Below are 22067 nucleotides of genomic sequence, written 5' to 3'. Positions count from 1 at the left end.
TTTTTTTTTTTTTAAATGACAAGCTCGGACGCGAAGGAACTTCACTTCCATCCGACAAGCGTAGCGCAGCGGTAGGATTCCTTCGGCAACCGGTGGACTTTTAATATCTCTGAGCGCGTCGAAAATATAGAGATCCTTTCCCGGACTCTTCTCTCTATTGCTTCCGCGGAACTTTGAGGTCTGATACTTTCGGTTCGCCTCGGGAAAAATTCCGCTCACACATGGTGATAGTGGCCCGCACCTGTTTTGTATGTATACAGGGTGTCTGAAAAATTTTCACAGCCGAAGTATGAAAATAGATGGGAGTCAATCGGAACGGAAAAAAGTTCGTTTGTCATTTTGCAAGATTCGAATTATTTATTGAGATATTAATTATTTAATGCAAGCCACAACGAGCGCGTGAAAAGCGATAGCTCGGACTCGGATGATTTTCAGGTGCACTCTGTTGTGTGAAAATCAGCTGATCGCAAGAAGCTGCGTCACACGCCGCACGCTTGTTTGCTTGCGTGTCTCTCGTTGCTAAAATATTGAATGAGATAAGTCATTTTTTTCGTTACAAATAAAAATTATACACGTTCACAAAATCGGGACTATCGCTTCCTACGCGCTCATTGGCTCATATTAATCAATTAATATCTCAATAGATATTGCGAAAATGATAAATGACTTTTCTGTTCAGATCGACTCAATCTATCTTCACACTTCGGCTGTATCAAAATTTTTCAGACACACTGTATACATGTCCGTCTGTACATATGTGTATGGATGACATAATAAACTTCTCGAGAATCAAAAACGGCATGTTCTTTGTTCTACAACTTCGTTCTTTGCGACTGCCAAATAAAAGAGTTTTTTTTTCTCATGTTTGATAAATAAATAACGTCAAACTACGGTTACTTGTAGCAACAAATGTGACTACGTATTCGGAATAATTATGTTAAAGAGTTACTTTAAAAGTCGTGCCGCGATTTTCGATGGACTTGGATTTTGAGATTCACAGTGGCACGGAAAGAAATTCACGGAATAAAATCCGCAGAAGAGCGTCGGTCTGCTTTTCCACCACACGAAAGCCGTTCGAGCGGCCAACCATACGGATAACAGGCAAAAAATCTACTTCGCAAAAGCGCAATTTATTTTATTGTTACAATATCACCGAGGAGCAAAACAATAATAATCTTAACGCGTTATCGTGACAACGTAACGTTATTTTTTATTTACGAGAATATAAAGTTTTATTTATAATTATTTTTTATTTTTGAATTTGTCACACAATCAGGCTGTATGCGGTATTTAATTTACACGATAAACACACGTACGCGATAAGCATTACGATCATATATTGTAATATAATTATTTTATTAAAATCGAATATTCAACAAAACGTACGCAGGAAAATATGCTGTTTAAGCAATAAACTCAATCAAACATTGAATTCATCTTTTCGTTTATGCATGTTCGTTTTCTCATGTAAAAATACTCGATTAAAAATATCATTTCGGTGTCTATATAAAAACTTGCTTTATAATGATAAAAATAATATTTTGAACAAAATATTTTTTTTATCTGTAACTTGCTGTATTTTTCTTTTACTAAAATTTTTACTATTTATGCTATTTATACTTGTGAGTAAATTTTGTCATTTATATATTATTTATATACTATTTATTTATAGTTTTTATTATTTATACTTTTACACAGAAAAAAATTTTATTATACGAACACCAAGAAAACTTTGCCTACTGAATTTTTTGTTTTGTTGGCAAAGCAACAAAACATTTAATTAGGTTAGTAAATTTAGGTCAGTAAATTTTTCTTGGCTGGCTATATAATAATCTTGTTTGCTATTCCAGCAAAACTTTGTTTTCCGTGCAAATCGACAAATAATAATGTTAATATAAATAATTAGATACAGTTTTTGTTTAAAAATTTGATCGTGCTTTTTCGTGTAAGCAGATCGTTTACTTTTTGAACTTCACTTTGATTTTGTAGTTTGCATTATAAATAAAAGTAACTCGCGACAATTAATCGCTTACGGTCAATTAACGCTTACAAGAACATAATAAGATATTTAAATGTCTTGGGATATATAAAGGTTCGTAAAATACAAGCTCATCTTTCTTGCAAAAGAGCGTGGTTAACTTCAGCTCGGTGGCTTTAGCAGTCTCATTGAGCCGAAACTTCTTTCACCAAGCCAGCCAGGTTATTTAAGTCTTAGGGTCCTTTGATTACTCGCGCATACATCGTTATCTTTGAGAAGCCAGGCCACGTTCGTGCCTGTTTCTCGGCGGTAAAGTGCAACACGCGGACTATCTCTACCATTCCTTTGCGACAGTTGGGTGATTAAGGATAAGGATAAAAAAAAAAAAAAAAAAAACCCCAATATTTACGGAAGTGAATGTGAATCTGAGAATTTTAGATTTGAATTTTATAGATTCTTAATGATGTACTTTTGTGAGATCGCGAGCAAGTTTTTTATTTTGATATTTCTGAAAGTTCGAAATTCGTTGGGTTTTTTGTTATCGGTGTTAAAAAAGCGTTAGAAGCGACCAAAAATTTTTATCGAAATGACAAGCATACCCGCGATATAATTTCGCGCGGTGTACTTTGTTTAATGTTCGTTCGTCTCGAACTAAGCGAGCGCAAACCGGCGCGATGTTGAAAGAACAATCAGCCGCAAGAAGACTGGCATTTACCTGGACAAACAGAGACAAGTCGTCTCCCAGCAGCATGTCCCTGCAGACGTCCTTGGCTGTAGTGTCTAGAGTAAGATATACGAGGCTGCTCTCGATACCGGTGTGTATTCTCACCCATCCGCTTCCTTTGCCAACGTCCACCCCGACTCCCGAGTCCCAAGAGGAATTGAAGGTATCCGGTAGGTTAGCGTCCTTCAAGCTTTTCGCGCTCGAAAGGCTCCGACTCTGTATAGAATCCGTGCTGAAACTGCCGTCCTTATCCTCGTTGCTGACGTCCCCGGACGTCGGCTGCGTCTTTTCGCTATCGAATCTGTCGATCGTCTCATCCAGCTTCTCCAGAATCTCGCTCTCCAAGATCTTCTCGTCCATCACGAGTGGATCTCCGTTCTTCCTCGGCGTCGATTTGGCGTCGTCTTTCCGCAATTCGAATCGATCGATCTCGGGAATGTTATCCTTTGCATTCACCTTTGCGTCTTTATTCTTCGGTTCGTTGTTATACAAATCGCAATTCTCGGGATAGAATTTGGAACTCTCCAAATAATCTTCGGTATTTAATTCAATCTGATTTACGTCTTCGCTCCCGTAAAATATCGAACTTTCTTCCAGCAACTGTTGTCTCGTATTTTTTGCGCTTATCGATAACGTCGATCTTTCGCTCGCTCGACAGGAAACATTCTCCTTGGTTGACATGCTAAAATTTGTATTTTCGCAAACGATTCTCCGATCGGATTTATTTTTAACCCTCGGATCGGAGTTCTCCGTCTCCGCTCGATCCTCCACGCTGCTGATCTTCTTCTCGCAACAATTTTTCGACAAGTTCGACTTACCGAGATTATTTCCTCGTCTGAGAGAATTCTTTTTGCAAGTATCGCGACCGGGAACATCTTGTTTGAGAATATTCTGATTCTTTCGGTCGCTCGTTCTAGAACTTGTCTTGTTCTTTCTTTTGATTTCTGCGTAAATGTGTTCCTCACCGTCGGTTCTGTCTTTGGCGCAGCTTTTCGCTTGCTCTTTCGCGCTCTTGACGCGCTTCGATCTCTGCTGAAACCTTTCGTAGTTGGCCAAGATTTTCTGATTAAGCTCGTGAATTAGTTCCAAACGTTTGGCGATAGAATTGCCGGGTTTATCTTCGTTCCATGTTCTAGCTGTATTGATATTGTCCTTTCTAAGCGCGTCCTGTCGCTTCTGTTTTCTTGTCGCGGAACTGGGAATACCAATTTCGTACTTCGAATCGCTCTTGAGAACGTTACCGTTAGCTTTATCGATCCCGATTGTGCCGCGATACTTCCGATCGATATTCACGGGGGGGAAACCAGACACGTTCATTAGCTCCAACGTCGGTTTGGATAACAATGAAGACTTGGCCTCGCGATTCCGTTCCGAAGGGCATTCGTTGATTTTCGCTCTACCATCCGCCGTCTCTCTTTTGCGATTCTCACTGAATTCGATGCCTTTTCTGCCATCGGGACGAACTGCCAATCCAATACTGGAGCCGCTGCTTAAACTGATCCTTTCGTTCATCTCCCAATTCATCGGTAGTCCGCTTGCGGTGTTGTCTTCGTCGACGCTTTTGCCCGTCTCTGCAGGACGCGGACGGAGTTTCTGATTAAGATCCTGGCCCAAATGAAGAGAGCCCTTCGGAAGATTCGTGGTTGCTCGTTGCCTTAATCCTCTGGTGGACGACAAACGGCGGGATCTTCGTAGCTTCACAGATGACGAAGGAGCGATCGCTTGATTGTTGGTTGCGCTTGCGATCAGCATTTTAGAATTCGAGAATTTTTTTCACCAATCGGGAGAACAGATATTTGTTTGTTAAATTAACACAAAAAGCGCTAGATCGTGTTCATTCGTGTTGATGCTGTTGACGCCTTGCATTTTGCAGTTTTTAAAAATTTTATTATTTGACGAAATAATAAACAAGTTCGTCGTGTTTTTAACACTGATCGCACTTGTTAAAGTTTTTCGCGTGATATATATTGACACAAACGAACGATGTCGATATCACGAAATTGACGGGATCAGGGTAATAGGCTGTGCGTATTGCAGAATAGCAAAATTTCGACATGACGGAAATAGGATCGCGACAGATCGTTGAGTAAATGATTACACTAATACACTACGGTGAATGTATTGCTGTCATTTTTTACGTACGAGGGAAATTGTACAAAATATCACGCTTCGATGCTCGTTTCTGCAACGCACGACGCGTCTCGTGCGTGCGTTACACGATTGTAATCGATACGGCGATTCTTTTTCTGTGTTGTATTATATACGCGCATTTGATATTTTCGTATAATACACGAAGTATATGTATATATTTTGTTTTTCTAACAAATATATAAATTAGGCGAATTGTAAGTAGGATAAGTCGGCGACTGAGTTAGCAAGTAAGTTAGTAAGTAAGTTAGATGTTAAGGTTTTTTTTGTATATAATTTTGTAACCCTGAGGGGAACCAGTAATAAATTCTATTCTATTCTATTCTATTCTATAAATTAGGCGAATTATACACGGCTAATTGTGTATAAGCTATATATAAAAAAAATATTAATTATATATATATAAGAAAAATAATAAAACCAGTATAAAAGAGCCAAGCCTGATTGTACGTGCTATAAATGTTTATAGAGTAACTGCGTTTTATGATATAACCCGAAAAAATAATTTATAAATAGTATTTATAAATTAAAAATAATTTATAAATAGTATTTATATACAATGTTAAAAACAAGTGAACTTTATCAATAAATATGTTATACTAAATACGTTATAAAAAATACGTTATACTAAATACGTTATAATAAGTATGTTATACTGTTTTTTATTATTAAAAAAAATCATCTTTATACTATAGAAAAAAAGTTGAAAAAATTCTTGCATTTTTTTCATATATTCCATAAAAGTGGGTTATATGGTCATGTACGGATATATACGACTTATAAAAACAATCCTAAAACTACATTTTCTTTCTTCCAATGACATTTTTTGGTATTTACTTACGTAAAACACATTGAAACATTATGTATTATTAATAAATAATAGGCAAGGGATTGACAACAATGCGTGAAAAGAATGTGTGTGTGCTGAGGTTTAACTCCCTGGATGATATGATAGTACTACGCGTATCACGCGCAAACACTGTATTACGCACATATCTCGCACGTTAAACTCGCCGTATATTTCAAACTGGTGGAATATATGACATCTCTCTAGCTGGATAAAGAGTGCGAGAGCTACGTGCTTGTAATTTGCTATAACTCTTTTATATCCTTTCTACAATTACATATTTCCTTTTATATCTTTTCTGCAATTACATATTTTATATATCCTTTCTACAATTACATTACCTCTTTCTACAATTATATATCGCACAATAATCACTAAACTTGTTTAGAAATCTTGTAGTAATCATTTTACAACAAATCGACTAAGAGTGACGATGGTGTTTTGTTAATAGTAAACAATAAAAAGTCGAAATCACAACACAATACTAATGTGATAAAGGCATGTAACAAAGATGATTGCGCGATAAACTGTCTCTTTTCTTTCTATGCGACATAAAAACTCGGATGCGCATAAAACTCCAAAGTCCCGAAGTTATTTTATAGATTTTTTAATTGAAAATTGAATTCAAAATATTCACACAAAATGAATATTAATTAATTTACTTTTAAAAAAATATTTCGCTTATAGAGTTTTTTCTTATTTTTGAGTTTTGACACGTGGATAAACAGAATATTTCTAGATAAAAACGTCGATTCCCCAAAGATTGATAACAAGTATCGAGTTCTCTTTTAAATAACACCGTTGAGAAGAGACGCACATCTCTCGCGTAGGTGAATTATTTATGTCTCACACCGAGAGCTTTTACGATAAATCTGTCTCGTCGAGACGTGACATCCAGCCGATCGCGGGACGACGACGACGACGACGACGACTCGACGCACGTCGCGTCACGTTGCGCGCTCGCGGCGCGCCGTCAACCGATCAGAGAATTCGATCCCGGCAGGGGAATTACCTTTCAGACACCAGACCGGAGCGAAATACATAACCGTGAAACGTGTGAAAGTAATCCGCGGGTAACGGCCAGAACGAAGGGCGAGAAAGAAGACGCGAATACGTGTTGCACTTGCGGCTTCGAATCACGTAGCCCGTGCTTTCTATTTATCTATCGTCCCGAAAAGGAATTCGTCTTGAGTTTATCGCGGACTTTCGCCGGAAAAATTGATACCGAGAGAGAGATTCATTGATTGATTTTATGTGTGTGTGTGTGTGTGATTACGGTTTAGTGTTTAAACGCTCTGGAAAAAATTTCCACAAGAGCGCGACATAGGCAGAAAAGAAACAAAACAATCTAAACACGCGATAGTGCATCAGAGAAAAGATAAAAGTGAGTATATAAACATAAAATTATAAATTTTTTAAACTGAGCTGTCCTTTGGTTCGTAATGAAAATTTCAAATTGGTGTGTGTGTGTGTGTGTGTGTGTGTGTGAAATGGACCGTTCGAACCGGATGCAGGATGTTGCGCAAAAAATTTTGACGAAATGATTACTCTTCAAACGTTTCGACTTTTATTTGTTCAAAGTCATCTTCTCAGTGGAAATTTTTAAATTAACATTGCTTAATGACGATATGGTTGTAAATTTTAATAAGAAGAAATTTTTATAAAATGTGCGTTGTTGATGTAAGAGTATTCGTCGATGCTAACTGATATAAAAAATTATAAGAAAATGTAAGATATTATTAAAAGAAAATTAAGATATACACAAAAACAGAAAGAGAGGGAGAAAAAGAGAGGAAAGAGAGAAGGTAAGAGCTTCCTTTCTCACGAAATGCGAGTTTCCGGGGCGTGTCGCGGCATTATGCTCCGTATAAATTGAGCGACAAGGGTGTGGTGGAGGGTTTGAATCGTGCCGTTGTCGATCAACGGCAGACTCGCGCGCGCGAACCAATCTGAATCGCGAATGCAACGCGAAGAAAGAACTGGAAAATGAGGTGTCTTTTTTCGTAACGAAATCTCGCGACTCGCGGTGATAATGTGAAACGCGACTAACTTGAATCGAGAGAGGATGCTCGGCGTCTGCAATTTCGATAGTGTTGTTTTGATTGGAAATTAGCTGTGCAGCAGTTGTAAATCAGACTCACACACACGTACACACACATACAATCTTGTTAACGGAAACAAATATTAGTCAACTATACCTGTGTGAATAATCATTAACGGTAATACCATAGATAGGCTATTTGTCAGCGAAGCACTGACCGCGACGATTCCCATCGAGTCGTCTGACACTATTATCGAACAAATATTTCTAGTTAACAGAATACGGTGCAACGATCGATATCCATTATCTGTTCGAAAAGGAAAACCGAAATTGACATATCACGAGAGAGAGAGAGAGAGAGAGAGAGAGAGGAGGAGGAGGGAGAGAGAGAAAGAGAGAGAGGAAGCAAAGTGATGTTTTTCTCGAAATTTGCCCCCTATTTATCCCCTTGAGAAATGCACGTGAATTATTTACATAAATGTTCTTTTGAATAATTCACACATAATTTCACGCGTGTCTTTATATCTTTCCTATACTTATATATATTTGAAATATTGAAATCAAATACACATATTTTTCACGTGAAATAATGAATCAATAATGTAGAAATTGTCGCGAAATAGTTTTTCTTGATTTTATTTTTTGTAAACATTGATCTTCGAAATTGTTTGCGCGATAAATGAAAAATCTGCTCGGATTAATATTTGCTTCAACGTTTGATTAAAAAAACAAAATGCTTCTTCGTTGACACTGACTCTCTTTCTCTCTCTCTCTCTCTCTCTCTTTTTGTACAATATGAAAGAGACAGAGAGAGAATCACCAAACTTTATTTTTTTCTTAACTCACACCATTAAACGCACTGCAATTCACTTCAATTCAGTTTCTCATCACTTAACAGTTCTATTTGCGCTTCGTATGCCGAAGCACAAATCCATCGATCGATTCGAATAGTTACCGGAAAGCTGTACAAACGCGCGCGAAAGGATTTCGGAAACCTGACTCGTACGTTCCGAGCTTTTGTTTGCCAAGCACCACCACCGCCGCGGCAGTGGATTAATAATCTTTAATCTTCGCACTAATATAATAATTCACTTTATTAATTCCACAAGAGAGAAATTCAATCGCAAAACGAGACACGTCGATTCACGAGGTAGTCATCACGGACACTGACCAGAGTTCACACAATTGTAGTATCGCACCCGGCATCATGAATACATCGACGTGCCACCTGTCTCTCTTTCTACCTGTTGGCCACGGAAGGATAAAAACGGAAGAGATAAAGAGAGAAGAAGAGAGTCCAAGTGGAGGGAGGAGAGAGAGAAAGAAAGAGAGAGAGACAGAGAGAAAGGTCTCTCCTTCGCACGTGTTTGCGTCACATGTGTGGCTTGTAGAGAAAGAGAAGGATAGATTGATATGGTGTGTCCTCCCAAGCCGGCTGGCCCTGGTCGGGAGAAACCAATGGCAGCAGAATGATGTACTTCCGCTCTTGATGCCGCTTCGCTCGGTGAATAGTTCAAGAGAATGATTGAATTTCGGATATGTCCGGGAAGACTTGACAATCGAAGATTGCAAGGACGGGGTGTCCTCTGTCGAGATATTCCGAGACGCGCGCGACGAAGTTATTCTGATTCTTGAATATGAAATCTCGAACATGCAATTCTCTCGCGCGTATTCGAAAATTTCGAAATTTCTCATCTCATCAAACGAATCCAAAATTCACAATTATCACGCAAATCGATTGATTGATACAATCGATAAATTTTAACCGACACCATTGTTTCAATTTGTCAATTTCAATTTTTTTTATTTTGCCGATATTTAAATTGACTTGTTATTCCATTTATCAATTTTGTTTTTGCGCGAGAATAAATTGTCGCTTTTGTTACAAACTCGCTTTTTTTTTTACAGTGCACAATCTGTCACGCAAGCGCGGCAACATTCAAATTTGCGGAACGTTTCACGAGCACGGTGCATTGTTGCCGGAGGCGGTTTAGGAGCGTCACGCTGGAACGTAACTCGACACGAAGGAGGCCATTCCCACGCGTCCCTTTCGGCTCCCTTTCTCGGCAAGCAAAGCAAGCGTATCCACCCTTTCATCTCAGGAAGCGGTCGCATGGGCGAGCCTTGCGTGTGTGTTACGTGCGGTCACCGAAAAACGTGTCCACCTCGGTCAAACGATTCGCGTGTAGTCTCGCGTACGACTATAACTCCGCCGCAATGTGTTGTTTTGCAGTACGTGTGTTACGGTAGTACGGAGTGTTTATGCCAAGCGGTAAAAACTTGCGATGTGACACACGCTAAGAATTATTGTGAGAAAAATTATAATTGAATTAAAAATTATAATTAAATTTAAAAATCGAATTAAAATGTGTGGCAATTTTTGCGCTTGAAAAAATATTTTTTCACGTAACGTCCACGCGCTTGCGGCTCTCACTCGGCGGCTCTCATTATTTTTCTCACACGGGAAAAATTAATTGTCGTCAATATAATGACGAAAGATGTGAAGAAATCACGATGAGAATTATTATTGGGAAACAAAATTATATTCCTGTGCGAGAGATTTGCAAAAAAAAAAAATAAACAAAGAATTTTTCATTAAATTAGAGATCACTCTGGGATCTTATAATAATCCGCCGTTAAAATGAACACGCGCGGTGTTCTCGAAGATTATCTACATAACGCGCAACGCGCCGCGCGCTGTTGCGTCGAATATTCAAGAGTATTCACAACGACATCCCTGCCGGCGAATAAAGAAAGACGTCTTTTGTTCCTCGCGAGAATTTGTATCGAGACTACCCTGTCTCCAAAGAGGAACTAACAATGAGACGAGTCTAGCACCACTTGTACATCCCGATCTTCTCAGAGTGTAAACCCTCATCAACGTGGGTTATCCTCGTCTCTTTCTCTTCCCATCGTGATATCACTCTCTTTTCTCCGTTGTCTGCCATCCCTATCGCGATTTTCTCTCTCTCATGCCGTTAATTACAAACGAAGCCACTTAAAGCTGATGAGCCTAAATGGCCCAGCACCGAAACCGCGCATCCCTTAAAACCGTTCGCGACACAATAGCGTCGACTGCCATCATATCTCAGCCCGAAGACTATACATAAATTACTTGTCGTGGATTACGAGTGCTTTATTGCACGAGACAGGTAGTTATTATTAGATTGAATTGTCGGATGAAGCAGTGCTTTTGAAATTAATAGAATGTCGTGTTGTAAATTGTGCTATAAATATAGAAATGTAAAATATAATATAGAAATGTAAAATATAATATAAAATGTAAAATATGATAAGCATGTGTGTGTGTGTGTGTGTGAATTAAATCGATTCGAAGCAAATGTATATTCCGTTAAAAACCCTTGACAATGTTTATCTCTTTGCGGTCGTTTGTTGTAAATATCTATATGTAAATAAACGTTCGAGACTCTCCGTATTGTTACTTTTCAACACTTTGTTGACTGTTTTTTGATGTTTGTCAAGTGCGTTTGATGTGACGGCTCCTTGCGCAGTAAGAAGAGAAAATTTTGAAAAAAACACATCGGAGGTTTCTTCGACGAAGCGATTTGTGAGACACAGTCGGGCGGCGCTACGCAAACAATCGTGAACATGTTATAAAATTCACTTGTAATAAATACAACGCTTATTCAAAACAAAGTCTGTGCAAAATTTACACTCTTGTTTATTCACTTTCTTCACATATAAAATTTTGAGAATAAACATTTAAAGAATATTTATCTTCATATGTACAGTGCACAACAAAAAATCGTCCATATCCGTTAAAATGAGATAATAATTTTTTACACATTATTAATTTTTTCATGTGTTAGATTTATGTCAATTTCATAACTTAACATTCTGTACATGTCACTTAAAAAATATGGAATATTATTTTGAGTGCTTTTAACACAATTATTTCAATTAATCTACATGTCTCAATTCAACATTAAAAAAAAAAGTAAAATAAATTCTAAAATAATTATGAACTTTGACACACACACACACACACACAAAACTTTAAATCAAATTTACTAAAATCAAAATTAAATCTTTACACACAAAATAATATATCAATAATATTTCCAAAAAATGAATATCTTTTCTAATTACATTTATTGCATATAACGTGTTTTACGTGTCGCATATGCGCGTAAGTGTACTTACAAAGAACATTTAGGTTTTTAATGATATATAGATGAGAGCCAATACGAAGAAGAGAACTGGATGATCGTGTACATTAACAAACTTTTATTTAACCCTCTATGGGCCCATGTAACTTTCAAGTCACAAGCTAATATATCCACATTTTACCAAATAGTTTTAGTTTTTTTCACAAGATGATGTATACGTCTTAATTATATAATGCCTCTGAAATAACAAATAACAATATTGATGACGGTTGGCATCAACCTGAAATGTCAAAATAAATACCTTGCAAATTGATCTGCAGATAGAAACCAAAGGGAAATTCGGCCCATAGAAGGTTAATTAAAGCCAAACGTTTAGATCTTATATTAGATCTTCCTCAGTGCCAGAATATTTCGAGGTTAGCACAAACACTCTCAGCGTTTTTGTCAAAGTGTTTAGCTACACATATGTGAATCTCAGTTTTCATTTACTATACAGGACGATATTATTCTTCGCGGCAAGTAAAAAACTTTTTTTAAAATCATTTTTCATATTTAATTTGTGTCTTATCGCTATTCAACAATAATTTTCTTTTTTCCTCATAAAGACATCATGTAAGAAGTTTCTCGTTCGACTGTTTTTTTTCTTTGACTGTTAACACAGATGCGCATTTTCTGCTACTCTCGAAATATTCTGAGAAAAACCTAATATAAGATCGAAATGTTTGGTTTTAATTAAATAAAAGTTTGTTAATGTACACAATCATCCAATTTTCTACCTCGTTTCATTCTAATTAAATTTAACAATAATAATTTTGACGATCTCATTGAGAGCCTTACGCTGGATGTTTGTTGCGAAATGAATATATATATGTATATATATTCATATTTCTCTTTATGTAAATTATCACACATGAAATTTGAATTGAAATTTCAATTCTTAATTTCATATAAGATTCTATATTTGCATTTCGTATATGATAAATACCCATATATCCTCCTGTCTAATTTTAAAATATTGCGAAAATAAAACACTTAGGACGCGAGACCACTGGACCGGTCTCTAGTTTTTAATTATTTTATGTTATTTGTTCATCACACTTAAAGCCAAAATAACAAATAATGAATGTAAAGTATCGAGTCAATTACTTAACATTAGTTTGTCAATAAGTAACACATGACGAGTAAATTAATTTAATATTTTTTACATGTTTCAAGATGTCCGCTCAAATTAAAATTAACATTTTTTTCTTACTGTGTATATAAGAGAAACAAAGTACTTTCGCATGTTACTTAAAATTCTGCTTTACAAGAGAGTCGTCTACGTCTCAATTCGTGTGTGTACACGGACAACGTCCTGCGGGCAAAAGAACACAGAACGAGGAACGAGGAACATCATTCTCCCGGCGGGAAAGCTTGGCGCATTTAGCACGGAAGTTAAATCGACACGATTTCAATCGTCGCGAGCGACGTTCAGTTCGCCGCGAATCGAAGGTTGTCGATGTGTATAATCCAGTCCTGACATCGCCTAATCGCCTCTTGAAATTTCCCACCGTGATCCCACTTGACCTTCTTTCGACCACCCTCGTAATCCGTCCGAGCGTGCGCGCGCGCGAACGCGCGAGAACCAACAGTGGCCGATATCTAATCGATCGCCGGACTCCCTCGATGCTCGTGCTCGATCTCTCGATTCTACGACTCGGCCCGATTTACCTATTACCGTTCGTGAAATATTGGCAAACTCCGCGGCTAGATTAACGAACTCGTGATTTATCGGTCCCTTTTTGGCCGCTTCGCTTCGCTCGATTAATGAGAATTTCGCGACGGCCACTTGTCGACCTCGATATTTACGACGATGACTTATCGACGTTTGAAAATCATCCCCGTTCCTCCTCCCGCCGCTCCTTAGAAGTTTCGACAACTCCAGTTTCGACGTAACATAAAAGTATAATAATTTTGCAAACTGTGCGAACATTTTTTATCAAATCATAATTAATTGAAAGGAGAAGAGACAGCGCTTTGAAAGTGAATATAAGTGAAAGAAACATTTTTTGTTTTTTAGTTTTGAAGCGACACAATTGTATCTTGATTTTAGATTTTAATTTTAAAGCAAAAAAATTATAAATATCGTATTGTTACATAGATAAATTATCGAATTTACGTAGGGTAAATGGGGGTATTATGGCCATACGGAAAAGATGGCTATAGACTGTAATTTCACCAATAATTGTTTAATAGTGCATTTTTGTAACCATTCTTAAAGATAATCAGTATTTACAGTAGTTTATGTGCGTACATTATTTAAAATAACAATATTGTGAAAATTATATAATGTTTTTACTTTCGATTGCCTGCAAAGTTTTACGTATGTCCACTAAAAGCTGCTGTAACGTCGAATAAATTATAGTTAAACTGCTCTAATCAATATTACATACGTGATAAAGTCACATAAATTATAATGTAACCAATAATTTGTGTATTTTCATTTTCATTATTTATTTATAAATACTATGTTATCTTTTTCTCACATTTCGGGAAAGATGGCCCATTTTTTTAAAAAAAGTTACATATAATTATATATATATATTTTTTTTTATGAGTAGTATAATCTACAATGTATTTAATCATCGAAATAAAAATGTTTTTTTTGCTAATTGTTTTTATAGTTAAATTAAGTTACGTTTCATGATTAAAAAATACTGTGCATGAAAGCATTAACAACAATATGTAATAATCTTTTACGTACAATAAATATATTGTATATTCAACATATAATTACTAAATATATAATTAAATTACATAATTATAAGGTTTACTTATATCTTTTACAAAGAAAACATGTATGGCCATCTTTCCCTTAAAAGTTGGGTAAGACGGCCAATGTATACATTTTAATATTTTATATAATATTAAATTTCTGTTGAGTGTTTCCTCTTTAATTTCGATAGTTATTATTACTTTAAGCTTCGGTAAAGTAAAATAAAAAAACAATATTAAAACATAACAAAAATAAAGGTCTGTTTTTTGCATTTAAAAAAAACTGTGGCCATCTTACCCGGGTTTACTCTATATATAGATGGAAGAAATAATATCTATACGTATTTTCAACAAACTAATGCTAGATACGTGCATGCGCGTTAATTTGTTTACAAGAGAAAGAGAACACTTTTAGAAACTGAAGAAACATACTTACTGTACATCAAACTATAATACGGATACGTACGTAGTAGATTGCATAAATACAGAAAATATGTAATACAGAATATGTAATACAGAAAATATGTAAATAGTCAATAGAAGCTGTATAAAAAGGAAATACGGCGTAAGAAAATGGCGGGAGATGGTTTCTTCTATAAGAGGAGAGAGAAATGCAGTTCTCTCGTATCTTTCGATGTCAAACTTCAGCCGTGCCGGTTTCAGAATTCCTTTTCAGATTATAACGACCCACTTAACAATTCCGATTTTATTAAGAACCTCCGCGGAAACGAGAAGTCGAGCTTCTCCGGACCGTAACGGAAAGAGGGGAAGAGGATGGAAGAAATGGGATAAATGGAAGAATAGCGGTCGGTACTATGATAATTAAAACGGAAAATTATGAGACGTAAATCGAGAACTGGAAGTTCGTCGATGACAACGTCGCCCCCCCCCCCCCGCCGGTATTCTTTCTGCGTGCGAAGGATTTTAATGCGTAATGTAATTGTGAACGTCTTTAATGAACGGGCGTAAATTCACCGGAGAAAAACCAGGACTTTATTCTCCTTCATTATTAAATAAAATAATCACTAAATTAAATTGCGAGGAATAATTCCTCTTTTTAAAACTTTTGCTGGCTTCTTGAGCGCAGTTTATCAAACTCGTTTTCACGTCGTCGAACTTTTGCCAACAATTATTAACACTCTTGTATAACAGCGCGAAGTTTAATCAAAACTACGCAATTATGAGTTTGAGACGAGAAATATAGAAAGAAAGAGAGTGAGATAGAGAGAGAGAGAAAGAGAGAAAGAGAGTGTGTGTGTGTGTGTTCGTTAAACAAAAATTCGTTCAAAACTTATATATAATATAATAGTAAACAATCTAGATTCTCTCAAAATCCAATCATCGTGAATAGCACAAACTCCGACAAATCCGCGGGTACGTCGGATGTATCGGCGCGTCGAGGCTTTCATCCCTGATGACAGTAATGTCCGCAAATCCTCTGCAAAAACATGATTCATATGTATATAGCGAGATACATTGTCGTTGTTTTCGATATTGCGTTATATATCACTTTATCTTTATCCGCGTATACACACTGGTTACCAGCTTACTCACAAAATGATTTATCGAATGTTCACTTCGCTACTCGCGCGCGGCGCAGCATTTACAAATTTTGCATACTCGGAATAAAAAAAAAATAAAAAAAAATCAAATACAGCAAATAATAACGAAATGTAGTAAATAATAATCAAATAAATTATAGTCGCGCGGTGTGGAAAGAATACGTATACGTTATGATATACAAAGTATATTTTTTTGCTAACAAATAGCACACAGTAAAAATATCTCTTCTCTCTGTAACAACAAAACATTGCTCTAATGTCTCTTTGTTTATATAAATTAATCGATCGGTGTGTCTTTCGCTTAGTTTACACGCGAAAATGAAAATTACGACGTAACACCTGTCGTCTGTCGCGAGCGAGGATACGATATGACCGTTCGAGAACAGCGCCGGGCAATTCGTTTCACTCTCGACGCTCGCGAGTTTAGAGATTCCGACGACGTCTCTAAGGATATTGCCTTTCGTAGTCCGTCACGCGCGACACCGTGCGCATAGCAAAAACGCGAACTGCTGTCGGTTTAGGAATACCTGAGTGAGGGACGCTAACGTGAGCGGATCCGAAAGAAATGTCAAGAGGAGTCAAACGACGCGGAAAGCCTTGCCGAGGCTATCGCTCTTTCTATGGATCATCGAGTGTACAAGATACTGGGTGTTTCTGAACTCAGTGCCAGAACTGGGGGGGATAGAGCGATTTTAGCACGTAAAAACTAGTCGAAAATGTTTAACAAACACATGTGTCCGAGTCCGATAACGGAGTTATTGAAGTTGCTTTTGTGAGAAAACAATGAATTGAAACAAACGTTTAATGTTTTCTTTATTCTGATTAAACTTGACAAAAAGAGCTCAAAAATTGCTCCGTCGACTTCGACACATTTTCTACACTGAGTTCAATGAGAGAAGATAATCGGAACAGAGAGACGCAAACTCGTCCCCGTTTCGCGCATCTCTTCCCTACCAGAAATTCCCTCCACTCCACAGCTATTGGCTGGTCCCGCGCGCAAGCTTAAAGCTACTCACTTTGCCAATATGAATATTTGAAATTAACGGCTATATAGAGCCGGTGCAGGATGTTGTGCAATAAATAAATGTACTCAGTTATGAATTCGAAAACGTTTTGGCTATATTTTTAGCCCTTATCAATTGAATCTTTTAACACAATGATACACGGTAACAAGTAAATCTTAAATTAGTCACTATACACATGGATGTTACATACATTAACTACTGACCTTAATAGAATCCTACACTGAGAAAAAAAAGTTGTTGAAGTAACAAAATAGTATTTGATTCAACTATATGCAGCGGTCACGGGCTGTCAATGAAATATTGATTAATGTAAGAAGATATCATGTTTCAATAGATATAATAATTAGGTTATACCGAAAGACAATTTAATTGTTTTTTAACCAAATTATAATTTGCTTAAATACAGGTAACTTTGAATGTACAACACAATATTTTGTCTGCTTATAAAAATAAGCAGTTTGATTAGATGAAATACTTAGTACAAAGAAATTCAGATTTATATTCAATTAAAGTAAATGAGAATTGCCTATTTCATCTTTTTTAACAGTATCTTTTATTTGAAATTATCACAACTTATGTTCGACAAAACAATTCATGGTTTAGTGAATTAAATATGTTCATTACCACTATTGTTAATTCAACTTATACGAATTTGTTATCTTTATTACCATATGCTTGAATTAAAAAAAACAAGATATTTCAGTTAAAGAATCTTTTAAGGCTCCGAAGTTTCCAAACTAATAAATATATATTCGGTCATGAGAGCCGTTCGCTAGGTGTTGTGCGGAAATTATACGTGTATATATATACATATATACGTGTTCACGTGTAAATTTTTACACGTGAAATTCGAATTGTAATAACAATTCTAAAATTCATATAGGATGCTATACTTGCATCTCGTATATGAGAAATCCCAAATACCCCCCTAATTGAAATTAAATTTATATTGCGAAAAAAACCCTAGATATTTCAGATAACAAACTGAAACTCAATTAAACGCATTTAGTTGAGATAATAGTATTTTTTTCTCAGTGTACTCACTTTGCCAGTTTTTCTTTCTGTATGCGTATCTATATCGATTATCTTTTCTCATTGAACTCGGTGTAGCAGAATATTATAAATTGACAAACAACAGGTTTTATTCGTTATTGAGTAATGTTAGAGAAATTGAATATTCCTCGCGGTAATAGATATTCACATGGCATATCCCGGCGCGGGATATGTTACTTTAAGCAGAACACATTTAAACCCGATAATGTACATAGACGCATTGTATAGAAAGCACATATGTCCGAGGATTAATTAACATCAGCTCGGTAATGAGAAGCCTTGTATTAAAGTTTTGCCGTACATTACACACGTATAACATATGTATGTTATTATTAGACAGGTAAAATCTTATTAGATACAATAATCTCGGCAGTCTGTGCGCACATAATGAAATCAACGTGTAATTTTCTTCTCCCCTTTCTCTTGCGCGTTTAAATTTTAAACCAAATACATCGCACTTAACGTTGGATTTAACGCCGCGTCTCGTAATCCCGCTAATCTCAATTTAATGAGAAGGTAATTTCGCACGCTCGGAGCTATCGACGTTTATGCCCTGTCGTGTGGAGATCAAGCATCCACTAGTCGTTAGTACAATGCGGGAGTTACATCCAATGTCTGCCGGCACGGTCTCGTTTTAATCTGATCCTACTTGGTTTACACGGTGGCGAGTCGAACTTAATCCGGATCCGACTCGATTCGAGAACATGACTCGTTGCCGAAGATGCGATTTCTGACCGTAGAGAGCATCAGAATCGAGAGTATTATCCGTAAATAAATACACAGCTCAGAATCTGTCTCTTAGAAATTGTTTAAAACGCGCGTATCAATTTCTCAAAACAATCGTAGATTTTATTTTATCGACTGTGTGTTACGTGATTCTTTCCGCTTAAATTTGGATTAATTTATATTATATTTATAATATTATATTACTTTTTGCGTTTTTAATAAAATATATTACTTTTTGCGTTTTTAATAAAATATTATTATTATTATTATTATTATTTGTCCGTTTTGTTGTAAATGTAAGAATGTAAAAGATGTAAAATGTGATATGTATGTAACAAGCATGTTCGCGTGAGTCGCATCGACTCTAAAAAATCTCTGTTTGACGGTGTCTATTTCTTTGAGACAACAGTCGTTGTTAAATAAATACTATTGTCTGTAAATAGACGCGCGTTTGAGATTTTCTGAATTTCTCTCTTTCTGAATTCTTATCTTTTATTGTTATTTGACACTTTTGTTTTCGATGTTTGTCAGGCAACATAACGGCTTTTGATTTAACGGCAAAAAGAACGGGACTTTCGAAAGGACATATTGAAGATTTCTTCGATGAACAACTTGCGACGCACACTGCAAGTCAGTCACCAGTCGTCGCTAGACGCTCACAGTATTGTAATCTACATACAGACACACACACACACACACACACATCGCAAAATTAATTCTTGTCTTATCCACATTTCCTCTTACATAAAAAAAATGATTTGGACATCTTGGAAATTCGCGTTTTGCGTCTTGCGCAAAACGAACGAGACAGTCTTTCATACGACACCATCAATCTCGGTTTTCACCAGCTGCTATTGCTCTTAAAGATCAATAAGGATCGTTTTTACGGCACCTAACTCTAATTTGCATTTCGCCAGAACGGAAGCGCAGGAATGAGGGTTTCGTTACCAATCAAGGCCTCGTTAGGAATTAATTGGAACGAACGTCCTCGCATATTCGCGGCTGGTCGCATGGTACGTTTTAATTTTATGCGAATGATAGGAGGAGAAATCCGTAAAATCCAATATAGCGCGAGAATCTCTAATTGCATTTATTACCGCTAATAAAAGTGCAGCGAAGTCGACGATATATATACGCAAATAGGAATGTGTGTATTATTATTTTATCTCAAGTTTTTAATTGAAATGCATCATTTACGTAATCTTTCGTAATCTCAAACGCCAATGCGTATATACGTAAATAAGAAATAAATTTTGGAATTAACGTAAGACGAAATGTGATTAATAATAAAGATTAACGAGGAGGAGAAAATAATTAATAATAATTTTGCGAATAATAATAAGCCGATTTATGTTAACAACAATCATAATATTGTATTTCATAAAGATTATGGAATCACGAGCAATTATACTGGTAAATGAATTGATGTGTATTAATGCTGTGTAAATGCAACATTCATTTAATCCACTGTTTGCGTATCTACAGTTGCGATGACTCAAATTATTTAGATCACTTTTTTTTTTTTTTGCTTCATGAATATTGATTGTATCAAAAAGTAGTTTCAAAATAAAATTGCGCAACGAGAACCGTATGCGCGTTGTGTGTTACAATACACACGTGTAAATAAATAAATTTGCACACGGTAGAATTGTTCTTAACGTTAAATTATTTATTACGCGCTTGCAATAAATTACTTGATTTTCTTCCGAAATCAGTAACCACTGACACACATAGATAACGAGGCGCCATTTCATATATACGAAATCGATGCGATAGCGAATCAAACGCGGCGTCGTGCATATCTACTAACTGCGATCTGAATATCCTAAATGCTTTGCACGTCTAACGTAGCGTCGTTTATTACATATGTAATATTAATACACAAGATACGTGATTGTAATTAGAATTTCTGTGGCGAATATTCACGTGTCGTGAGACACGTAAGTGGGAGAGGAGGCCGGGAAGAGTTCAAATTGTGTGAGACATCGAAATAAATTATTAAAAAAAATATATATAATGTGTGTGTGCGTACGCAATATTGTGTAATTAAAAAAAAAAAAAAATCTATCTTATCCACCGAGATATCTTAAGCTTCGTCATTTTTGTTGACGAGAGAAGAGGATTAAACCGGGAACTAATCTACAAGTTTAAATCCGTTGCTCTACTTCGTGTTGCGTCCCATACAGAAAGGATAAGACCTCCAGACTCGACTATAATCGGTTTGTTCCCGTGAGTGTCAAATATGCATACTTGTTACAAAGAGTAAATTGAGAAGAACATTGTACATTGTTTATTTCCAACGGGCGTTGACTTGTGTTCTTTCTCTCTCATGCACTACGCTTCGTCGAAAACAAAAACTAAACGAAATTGTGTCTCTTCGGTGCGCGTTTTTGTTTCTCAAAAAGTTACTTCGAAATAGTTTATAGTTTTTTGCACGTCCTGTGAACGACTCCTCTCTCCTTCTTTTTTTTGTTTTTATCCGCAACGCAGAATAATACGAGAAATGCGTTTAGAAACAGTGTGCGACCTCTATATTAACGAGTAATTGTAATCAACCGCATTAATTTGATCAATTCGCATGTGAATGAATGAATATGCGATCGTTTCTAACAGAATGGCAAACGAGTTGGAAGGAGCACACAGAGCGAACGTAGCGGTACACAATATTGTGAGTACGAATCCATTTACTTACAACTGTGCTAACTTCGCATCACGATATTGTTGTCACAATTGTTGGTCGTCCGTTATATATTTTTGAAATATCTAAGAGATAAACACTAAGAGATAAAAATGCGCGGCGCTAAACGCCGGTATAAATGCGCAAATGGAAAAAATCACACGAGAAAACGTTATTAAAAAATGTAACGAGATATTAGAAGTAATCTCTGGCGCGGAGGATTACAGAAATTTTTTATTCCAATTAAAATTATGTATTATTTAATTGCACTTTCCGCAATTAACGCTCGAATGGCAATCAGCTCTGTATTAGACTAAATTAATGGGATATATTATATTAGTTAATTAGCGATTGATGTATTTCATTAAAATTTGTGGCTTCGAGCAATTAAATCCTTTCAGG

General features: G+C 36.3%; 1 protein-coding gene across 2 annotated transcripts in view; it reads right to left on the bottom strand.

The window, feature by feature from the left end:
- The window catches only part of LOC109858302 (PH domain leucine-rich repeat-containing protein phosphatase 2), a 63833-nt gene extending 54954 nt beyond the window's left edge, over nt 1-8879 (bottom strand). For both annotated transcript variants that reach the window (XM_020435405.1, XM_020435406.1), the window contains exons 1-2: nt 8587-8879; nt 2694-4561 (exon numbers count right to left, since the gene is read on the bottom strand). In XM_020435405.1, coding sequence (XP_020290994.1) covers nt 2694-4454 — 1761 coding nt within the window. In that variant the 5' untranslated portion in view covers nt 4455-4561; nt 8587-8879. The remainder of the gene's footprint in view (nt 1-2693; nt 4562-8586) is intronic.
- Nucleotides 8880-22067: the final 13188 nt, after the last annotated feature.

This window comes from Pseudomyrmex gracilis, unplaced genomic scaffold (assembly GCF_002006095.1).
Source record: "Pseudomyrmex gracilis isolate BER0280 unplaced genomic scaffold, ASM200609v1 scaffold_197, whole genome shotgun sequence".
In the NCBI taxonomy this organism is placed as follows: Eukaryota; Metazoa; Arthropoda; class Insecta; order Hymenoptera; family Formicidae; genus Pseudomyrmex; species Pseudomyrmex gracilis.
The sequence above is the reverse complement of the archived record's forward strand: the minus strand, read 5'-3'. Positions and strand labels throughout refer to the sequence as shown.